This window comes from Leopardus geoffroyi, assembly GCF_018350155.1.
Source record: "Leopardus geoffroyi isolate Oge1 chromosome X unlocalized genomic scaffold, O.geoffroyi_Oge1_pat1.0 chrX_random_Un_scaffold_67, whole genome shotgun sequence".
Taxonomy (NCBI): domain Eukaryota; kingdom Metazoa; phylum Chordata; class Mammalia; order Carnivora; family Felidae; genus Leopardus; species Leopardus geoffroyi.
Window position 1 is genome coordinate 29,883 of NW_025543574.1, and position 10,572 is coordinate 40,454.

Below are 10,572 nucleotides of genomic sequence, written 5' to 3' on the forward strand. Positions count from 1 at the left end.
GTGAGGTTTTTCATAGTTTTCTCCTTTACTAGGGGGAAGTGTACACTGGCATCCAGCTGCTGGGATTGAATATTGTTTCAGGTGCGTGATGCACGGAGTGGGGCCATGCAACAAAGAACTGTCTTGTCCCAAAGGGTTATAACATCCTTGGTGAGAAAGCCAAATTAGACTGATGGGGTTTTATTTTTTTTTTTTATTTTCAGTTTTTGTTTCAATTCTAGTTAATTAACAGACAGTGTTATGTTTGTTTCAGGTGTACAGTATAGTGATTCAACACTTCCATACATCACCCGATGCTCATCAGAAGGGCCCTCCTTAGTCCCCATCATCTATTTGACTCATTACCAACCCACCTCCCCTCTGGTAACCATCAGTTTGTTCTCTATAAATAAGAGTTTGTTTCTTGGTTTCTCATGGAATACTACTCGGCAATCAAAAAGAACGCAGTCTTGCCATTTGCAGCAATGTGGATGGAACTAGAATGGATTATGCTAATCAAAATAAATCAGGCAGAGAAAGACAAAAGTCATAGGATTTATCTCATATGTGGAGTTTAAGAAACACAACAGATGAACATAGGGGAAGGGAAGGAAAATAAGATAAGAACAGGGTGGCAACAATGGTATGGTACTGGGGTATGTTCAGGGTTGCATCCAAGATAGGCTGTGTGACTGGAACTTAGCACAAGCTGTGGCTGGCTGAAGCACCTAGAAACCTCAGGGAGTCCCAGGAATAATTAGGTTCAACTTTGAAGGGAGGGGAATGGACATCCGGTAGTACCTGAGGCTCCAGAATCTGTGGAAGGGCTGCATGGCTCAGGGCATCCACAGGCTCAGAGAGTTCATGTGTGTAATCCCAGAACCAAACAGTCACGGAATGGCCTGGTCATGATGTTGGGTGCCCATACGAGGAGCTGCATGCTGGAGTCTGTGGTGAGGGGCTATCCCATGCATTTGTGATCAGTAACCATAAGAGACTATTAAGTACAGAGAACAAACCCAAGGCTGATGAAGGGTAGGTGGATGGGGTTTGGGCTAAATGGGTGATGGTCATTAAGGAGGGCACTTGCTGGGATGAGTACTTGGTGTTATATGGAAGTGATGAATCACTGGGTTCTACTCCTGAAACCAAAACTACACGGTATATTAACTAACATGAATTTAAATAAAATTTAAAAAAGAGTCTGCTTCTCGATTTCTCTATCTCTTATTTTTCCCCTTTGTTTGTTCATTTTGTTTCTTAAATTCTATATATGTATGAAATTATATGGTATTTGCCTTTTCTGACAGACTTATTTCACTTAAAATAATACTCTCCAGCTAGAACCATGTTGTTGCAAATGGCAAGATTTCATCCTTTTTATGGTTGAATATTATTCCAGGGTGTATGGATGTGCATGTGTGTGTGTGTGTGTGTGTGTGCGTGTGTGTGTGCATGTGTGTATATGAGAAGCTTCGTAGCTGGTGTGAGGGAGACAAGAGAGAGGAGGGTTATTGTGTAGGACAACTTTCACTCTCAGTAATGGAATCACTGCTACCTATTTACTCAGTGGAACCTTTTCCTGCTTGGGGGCCACTGTATATGCTTGCACGGATGTTGACTACAGTACAGCATTAATAAACTCTGGTCATATGCTGTATTTAATGTAACTGGCAATAAGGCAGCAAAGGAAAGGGTCTCTATCTGCAGGCAGCCTGACCTAGAAGGAAGCAAAGCATTCCTAAGCTTACTCTTGTGTGCAAAAGCAAAGGACTGTCCATAGGTGCTTTGAAGTGATTAAAAAACAAAACAAAACAAAACAAAACAAAACAAAACAAAACAAAACAAAACACTAGTACCAGGTGTGGGCACCTTCCAACGTTCTGAAAAATCACTGATTTCTGCCAAACCCTGTGGCCTGAGACCAAGCATCTGAGCATGGGGGGACAATCACCCACAATCCCACAGCGAGAGAGAGAGAGAGAGAGAGGGAGAGAGCGCACCATTGGCTTACAGGTTTTGGGGGAGGATGGGCACAAATATCACCCTCTCTGCAAACTACTTAGTTTGATGTATCGTGGTCTAGAGCTGTCTAGGGCTAGCCATGGTCTAGGGCATGGATGCCCTAGGGATGAAGGGTAGGACAGGCTGGGTTCCACATCCTTCGTGCCTTGTGCAGCAGGAGGAAATTCTTGGAAGGCCACCACAGTATTTCCATGTTTCAGACATTCCTGCTGTATATAAGATACCACACGTTTCTAGAGCCTAGAGATTTTCTGTCGCTTAGTAACTTTTTAAATTATTGTTCCATAATGAGATTGTCACACTTAGAATACCTGAAATTAAAACCAATATGGGTTTTTTTTGTTTAAAAACCCTATCAGTCTAAGAAGATGTGATGTGTGTGTGTGTGTGTGTGTGTGTATCAAAACCTGGATTGCAAGTAATTCGTTCTTCAGGTGTTCCACCAAACAAGCAAACATTTCTAATAAATTTCTAATAAAATTTCTAATAATTTTAACTTGATAAATGAGCTATGTCTGGCAATACTAGTATGTGACACTGAACACCAAACGATCATAACTCAGCCATAACTCTCTCTCTCTCTCTCTCTCGCTGTGGGATTGTGGGTGATTGTCCCCCCATGCTCAGATGCTTGGTCTCAGGCCACAGGGTTTGGCAGAAATCAGTGATTTTTCAGAACGTTGGAAGGTGCCCACACCTGGTACTAGTGTTTTGTTTTGTTTTGTTTTGTTTTGTTTTGTTTTGTTTTGTTTTGTTTTTTAATCACTTCAAAGCACCTATGGACAGTCCTTTGCTTTTGCACACAAGAGTAAGCTTAGGAATGCTTTGCTTCCTTCTAGGTCAGGCTGCCTGCAGATAGAGACCCTTTCCTTTGCTGCCTTATTGCCAGTTACATTAAATACAGCATATGACCAGAGTTTATTAATGCTGTACTGTAGTCAACATCCGTGCAAGCATATACAGTGGCCCCCAAGCAGGAAAAGGTTCCACTGAGTAAATAGGTAGCAGTGATTCCATTACTGAGAGTGAAAGTTGTCCTACACAATAACCCTCCTCTCTCTTGTCTCCCTCACACCAGCTACGAAGCTTCTCATATACACACATGCACACACACACGCACACACACACACACACACACACATGCACATCCATACACCCTGGAATAATATTCAACCATAAAAAGGATGAAATCTTGCCATTTGCAACAACATGGTTCTAGCTGGAGAGTATTATTTTAAGTGAAATAAGTCTGTCAGAAAAGGCAAATACCATATAATTTCATACATATATAGAATTTAAGAAACAAAATGAACAAACAAAGGGGAAAAATAAGAGATAGAGAAATCGAGAAGCAGACTCTTTTTTAAATTTTATTTAAATTCATGTTAGTTAATATACCGTGTAGTTTTGGTTTCAGGAGTAGAACCCAGTGATTCATCACTTCCATATAACACCAAGTACTCATCCCAGCAAGTGCCCTCCTTAATGACCATCACCCATTTAGCCCAAACCCCATCCACCTACCCTTCATCAGCCTTGGGTTTGTTCTCTGTACTTAATAGTCTCTTATGGTTACTGATCACAAATGCATGGGATAGCCCCTCACCACAGACTCCAGCATGCAGCTCCTCGTATGGGCACCCAACATCATGACCAGGCCATTCCGTGACTGTTTGGTTCTGGGATTACACACATGAACTCTCTGAGCCTGTGGATGCCCTGAGCCATGCAGCCCTTCCACAGATTCTGGAGCCTCAGGTACTACCGGATGTCCATTCCCCTCCCTTCAAAGTTGAACCTAATTATTCCTGGGACTCCCTGAGGTTTCTAGGTGCTTCAGCCAGCCACAGCTTGTGCTAAGTTCCAGTCACACAGCCTATCTTGGATGCAACCCTGAACATACCCCAGTACCATACCATTGTTGCCACCCTGTTCTTATCTTATTTTCCTTCCCTTCCCCTATGTTCATCTGTTGTGTTTCTTAAACTCCACATATGAGATAAATCCTATGACTTTTGTCTTTCTCTGCCTGATTTATTTTGATTAGCATAATCCATTCTAGTTCCATCCACATTGCTGCAAATGGCAAGACTGCGTTCTTTTTGATTGCCGAGTAGTATTCCATGAGAAACCAAGAAACAAACTCTTATTTATAGAGAACAAACTGATGGTTACCAGAGGGGAGGTGGGTTGGTAATGAGTCAAATAGATGATGGGGACTAAGGAGGGCCCTTCTGATGAGCATCGGGTGATGTATGGAAGTGTTGAATCACTATACTGTACACCTGAAACAAACATAACACTGTCTGTTAATTAACTAGAATTGAAACAAAAACTGAAAATAAAAAAAAAAAATAAAACCCCATCAGTCTAATTTGGCTTTCTCACCAAGGATGTTATAACCCTTTGGGACAAGACAGTTCTTTGTTGCATGGCCCCACTCCGTGCATCACGCACCTGAAACAATATTCAATCCCAGCAGCTGGATGCCAGTGTACACTTCCCCCTAGTAAAGGAGAAAACTATGAAAAACCTCACACATTTCAAAAAGCAAAGGTGACAGGACCAACCCAAGATGAGGACCAATGGAACCCCAAAACTTTATAATTCACCTATAAAATAGAACAATGGCCCTCAACACATTCTATTTTTCCTGTCAAAATGCCTACCCTACCCTGTCACTGGAGAAGCCTCCCATGGGTGCTGAACAAGAATCTTTTCTCTGGCTCCCTCTCCCAACCCCAGTAGACCCTTCCCTCAATTGCCCACAGCAGAGGCAAGACTCGGCTGAAACATTCAATGAAATTTATTGAAGAGAAACATTTACTGAAACCATTGAAGAGAGGGAATGACAACACAGAGAGGAACGTCTGACGGTCACTACAGCCCATAGGTCACGGACCCCCTCCTCTTGGGGTCCCAAATGAGGTGCCTCTGTTTCCCCCAACACCGTGGCCCTCCTGCCATAGTCTCCCTTCCTGAGGGCTCCACGATCGGCCCTTGGCCAGGATGATGAATGCGGATGCTGGCCATGGCCCCTCACTCCAGGGCACTCTCCACTCTGGCCGACATGCTGGGGCCTGGTCCTGCCCTATGGCCCGCACAGGACAGTCTGGAAAACGCAGCACGGGGCACTTGGACAAGCCGAAGAAACTGAGTCACAAGTAACAAGAGAGTGGCACATCAGAGCACGGTTTCCGTGGAGACTCCCACAGGCCACCTCTGTCCTTGGTCCAGTGCCTCCTTCCTGAGGTCACGGGGTGAGCACCAGCCATGCTCTCTTCTGTCCTTCCCGCCATCTCCTGGGATTGGGCTCGAGAGGTCTCTGGGGTGGGGTGGGGGCAGCTGCTCAGATAAGAACACACATACATCTCCACAAGAACAAGCAGCAGTTGGCCTAAATCTACACCGAGGAAGCAGAGGCTGAGCTCACGACACCAGACGACAGCGAGCAGAGCCTGGGCTCGCACTGAAGCTCATGGCACACACCCGGGCTGAGAGGTGGCTGCTGCGTTAGGCCAGGACACCCGCCGCGGGCTCCTGCACACCTCAGGGCTCTGCATGGGAATGGTAACTAGTGTGTGTGTAGGGGGAGCTGGGGGTGCCACTCGACACGGGGGGTCACTAAGGGGCCTACAGAGACACAAGTGGGCTTCCCAGAGCATGGAGCGACGTGCTCCAGGGGTCAGTGAATGAGGGTCCCCCTCTTGGGCGGCCCGAGGGGCCGGCACCCTTGAGACGGCCCCTAACATCTCCCAGGCCAGTGTGGGCGGCACACATTTTCAGGTGCCCCTCACCTAGGCTAGGGCCAGCCACTCAGGGGTGCTTCCCAGGCTGGCTGCCTGGACTGGCAGGGTTTCGGGCTGGGGCTGGGGCTGGGGCTGGGGCGGAGCTGCCATGGGAGGGGGCACCTCTCCCTGCCCCATTCTGCATCAAGTATGGTCATCCTGGTCCGTTGGAAGGGCTGATGGTGGTGATCAGGTCCCCGTGGGGGTGGTGGAGTGCCCGGGGGTTTGGCTTGGGCTGGGTGGGTCCTTCCCTTGGCCCTGCTCCACATGTGGGGTGAGGCTGCTGCCCTGGAGTGGCCTCCCCCTGCCTCCAGAGCTCTGCTGTCTGAGAGGAGAGGGGGCCTCTGGGCCTTCTGAGCCTATTTGCCCGAGGAGGACTTGGCGGGGCTCATCTCCCCAGCCCCGTCCTCATTTCCCAACTCCTCTGGGATGGGCTTGGGCCCCTCCTCCAGGGGCTCCCCAGCCTCCTGGTCTCCTGCCTGGGCGAGGCCCTCCGGCTCACAGCCAGGACCTCCCGGGCCCTCCCTGGAAGCGCTGCCCATCTGGGCAGGGGTGGGGCCCCCAGGGGCCTCTGAGGGTCTTGCCTGACCTAGGCCCGCAAGGACAGCGTCATGATCGTCACTGTCCTCCTCCTCAGACTCCCGCTCTTCCTGCTCCTTCTCCTCCACCTTGTCATCCTCCGCCTTAGCACCGACTCTGGCATCAGCCTGGGCATTGGCCCGGGCACCAGCCCCTTCCTCTGCCTGGGCTCTCTCGTTCCTGGCTAGACTGGCCTCCCAGGCCTCAGACTCCCGAACAAGCCCCAGCATCTCTAGGAAACTTGGAGACCTCCCAACCATTCTCAACTTCCTCAGCGCTTCATCCAGTGGCTCAATAAGGTTGGCCCTGGCGAGCACCTGCCTCAGGCGTACATGGTCAGCTGAGGCTCTGGCCAGGGCCCCCTTCTCAATGGCTTTCTGCAGCAAAACTTCCAGCCGCAACACGAAAGCAGAGAGCCGCTCGCCTGACTCTCGCTGAGCTGTCAAACACTTCACCCGGATGGTTGCCTGCGACTCGTTGTCTCCAAACACCTGGATCAGGGCCGCCAGGCAGTCCTGAGCCGTCCTGGCAGGGTTCTCTGCCAGGAGCCCGTGCACGAGCTGCAGGGCCGTCCCTCGAAGGCCCTCCATCAGCCGCCTCCTCTTCTCCCTTTCTGAGACCCCCTGCCATACATGTAGCATGTCTGTGGTGTGGTCTAGCCAGGCCTCAAAGGACTCCTCCCCTGGGGCGGGCTGATCCCTCCCAGAAAACACGCCCAGGCGCTGGTACCGCATGGTCTCCACCCAGGGCTGGACTGCCTGACTGACCGATCTGAGCCAGCACACCCTGCGCAGTCCCAGCCCCAGGGCCCCAGCCACACTCTCCACCGTCTGCCCCTGTTGCTCCAGGAAGTGGAACACGCGACTGAGAAACTCCTCGCCTGAGCAACGGGGCACAAAGACTACGTTCCAGGGACCCCCGGTGCCCGGGATTTCCCTGGGGACCAAAGCATAGTTAACTTCCCGGTCAAGCTCGACCAGAGCTGCAGTGGCATTATCCTCCTCTCGAAACACTTTGCCCAGCACGGTGAAGTGACCCATGGGCCACAGGGCGGCCTCCAGAGACTCTTGGAGTTCGGCTTCATCACAGTCCTCCGGGATGCCCAGAATGAGCAGACCCCTTCGAGCGCTGATGCCCATCCACCTGCACCAGTCCCGCAGCATCGTCACCGCCATCGCGTGCAATTTCCGCCGGCGCGGGGTTAATATCAGCGGTAGGAAACGGTTCCCGGCGCGGACCAGGGTGACACTGGGCAGGGTGGAGGGGGCGGGGGGGGGGGTGAGTTAGTGAGGGAGCCTAGGACTCAGAGAGAACCGCCCAGGTCTCCACAGCCTGTGAATACAAACGAGGCGAGAGCGAGGTTAAGCTCCCCCCCCCTCCGCCCCGCCGCGCCCACCCCCCAGGTGACCCTCCTCCCTCGGGGCGGTACCTTTGCAGCCCAGGCTAGACCCCTGCCCCGCCTTCCACCCGCCCGCCGGGGCCACGGCCCCCTCCCCACCGCGTCCCTCTCGCCCCCGCGGGCTGCCGCAGTCCTACTGGGGCGGGCGGAGGGCGGGCGGCGGGCGGGCGGGTCTCCCGGAGGGCTGAGCGCACCCTCCCCGGTTCTGGTACCTACCTTCCTCTGGGTCGGGGTCCTTCCTCGTCGAGGTCCCAGCAGGTGGGGCGCAGGGGCTGCGCCGAGCGGCAGCGGGGTCGTGCGCCCCTCTTTTCCTGGCTGCCTCTCACTCCCTCTCCTTCTTCCTCTCCCTGTCCCTCTCTCAGCGCGGCACGTGGGCTAGCGCGCCGGCGCCTGCTCGCCACCACTCTCTGCAGTGCGGACTCGGGGCGGGGGCGCAGCGGCGGCGGAGCGCGGACCCTCCGCGTCGCCCCGGAGACCGCCGGGCCATTGGCGCGCGCGGGTCACGCGGCCAGGCTGTGGCCACCGCCGCGGGCACCCCGGGACCGCGCGTGACGTCACCTGCTCCTTCCCCCGCCCCCGAGGGGGCGCTGGCACAGGTGGGGACCCTGGGGACCCGAGAGCCAGTGCCCCCATCCTAGACCCAACCCTGCCCACCTCCCGCCCCTCCCGGAACATGCTCTCGGGGGCGTCAGCCTGGCGAGGGGTCCATATCCCCGGGTGCCCACCAGAGAGCCGCTGGGCAGGCCCGAGATGCGCCCGCCAGCGCTGCATTCTGGCATGGGTGGAGCGCGGGATGGGGGCGCGTTCTGGGGCTCCTTCACCTGTTTCCGCCCCTCGTCCACTCCACCCAGAACGGGTCCTGTCCCAGCTAGGCGAGAAGCACTTCGTCCGGGTGCTACTACGTGGAATAGATGCCACCTGCGCACATGAGCGCTCGCACACACCACCGCAACCGGGGGTCAGCAGTCCCCATACTCGCGCGGGGGCCGTGGCCGCTGTGGGCACACGACGGGCCAAGATGCGTCGCTGCCCCAGTGCCAGGGCCCTGCCCCAAGGAGGGTGTCAAGGACTTTCCTGTTTTGCTCACTTCATGTCCCAATCCCAAGAACGGGCTTCTGCTACTTAGAGCTCAACCCCTTGGGCCTGTATCTTACCATGTGTCCTTGGGCAAGTCATTGCCCCTTCTCTGGGCCTCAGTGGAGGGACAGAACTGGGGTCTCTACCTGAGGGTGTGTACAGGAGAGCCAGTGGGCTGGGCGTGAAGCGCTGGATGTGTCCCCTGCCCCCCTGTGCTCTCGCCAGCCTAATGAGCTCTGAGACATCTGCTCTCTTGGCCCCTGAGGGCAGCATGGGTGTTGTGCCTCCCCAGAGACCTCTGTCTGGCCCCGAGTCAGTCTTCTTCTACAGATCCTTCCCCTTTCCTTTGCTACCTAGGCTAGTCACTGTACCAAGGCAGTGCTGCCACAACTCAAAATGGAGTGCCAGCCCCTCTGGGCCTCGCCACCTTGCACCCATCCTGTCATGGGAGTCTGGGGCCATGTGGACAGCCTCTCCACCGGTCAGATGGCAGACAGGTTCCCAACCGGCGCTGTTGGCTTCTCTTTCCTTGCCTGCCTGGCATCTGGCCAGACATCCTCTTCCGTGACTTGCCTTTCACACTCAAGCTATACCGGTCAAGGTTTTCCTGAGTGTCCAGCTCACTCATGCTCCTTGTTGAATCACAGCCCTGGTTTATTTGTCTATGACCCTGTGGATGGGCGTTCACACTGTTCCCAGTCTTTGACTGTTACAGACACTGCTGCCACCAGCACCCCACGCATGCCTGTCTTAGCCGCTGTCGGCCTGACAGGCTCTGGAACGTACGCCAAGAAGTGGTTTTTCTGGGACTTGGGCTGTGCCCATCAAAGCCATGGCCAGGTGTTGCTAATCTGTTATCTCCCATGAGTGGCTGAACCTGTGTTCACTCCCACCAGCAGCATAGGTGTGGTCCTGTGTGCCCCCACAGCCTGAGCAGCCTTTGGTCTTGTCCAGCCTTGACCACTTGCCCACTCCCATGGGGAGAAGTGCTACCTCATTACTGTGGGCCTTGCATTTCCCTGGTCGGCAGTGAGGTTGGGCATCCTTGCACAAGTGTGTTGGCCATTCCCAGTTCCTCTTCTGTGAATCTCCTTTGCTCATTTCCTCCCCACTGCTGAGAAGCCTCATTGGCCTGTTACTGGGAGAAAGTTCCTAGCATCAAGGGCAAAGGCACTCTCATTTTTTTCTACACTCACCCATCGCCCAGAAACAGGCCACATTGGAGTTGGTCTCATAGTGGGAGCTTGACTGGCCCATATGGTCTTACTCTCCCGACTTTCCTGTCTCTCAGGTGGTAAATGCTGGGTAAATGAAGAAGCACGAGTGTTCTGTCACAAACCAGCTTTCCCAGTCGGCCTCGTGTGTGGACCCCCTCCCCTTCTCCCCGCTGAGGGCCAAGACAGCCTCTCCTAATACAGGTGAACTGCTGCTCTAAACACCCACAGTGAGAATTTCTGTCCACCAAACCTTGGTGTTAGCCCTGCCATGGCTCGCACCCCACATTGTCCTCTTTCTTGGTTTCTGCCATGATTTATCTGGGGTCCTTCCTCAGAGAGGGTGCTCCCGTGGGAACATACATGGGTCCCGTGTCCCCAGCCAGCCAGCTGGCCTGCAGACCGACTGTCAATTCCTTCCCTCTGTTTTCAGCCTCGTCTCTTCCTACTCTCCTTCCTTCCATACCTGCTGACTCCAAGTCCAGGACTGTCTGGCTCTACCTTGGGGTGC

The 10,572-nt window shown here is 53.4% G+C and overlaps 1 protein-coding gene across 2 annotated transcripts; it reads right to left on the reverse strand.

Annotated features, from left to right (window-relative positions):
* Window positions 1-4,795: 4,795 nt before the first annotated feature.
* Window positions 4,796-8,310, reverse strand: LOC123595718 (paraneoplastic antigen-like protein 6B). 2 transcript variants are annotated; one of them, XM_045473388.1, is made up of 2 exons: window positions 7,987-8,310; window positions 4,796-7,619 (listed from the first exon to the last, which is right to left on the reverse strand). In XM_045473388.1, exon 2 carries the CDS (start codon window positions 7,544-7,546, stop codon window positions 6,152-6,154), a length of 1,395 nt encoding a protein of 464 aa, XP_045329344.1. In that variant the 5' UTR covers window positions 7,547-7,619; window positions 7,987-8,310; the 3' UTR covers window positions 4,796-6,151. The 2 variants fall into 2 exon arrangements, with proteins under 2 accessions (XP_045329344.1, XP_045329343.1); XM_045473387.1 differs by having other exon boundaries at window positions 4,796-7,703.
* Window positions 8,311-10,572: the final 2,262 nt, after the last annotated feature.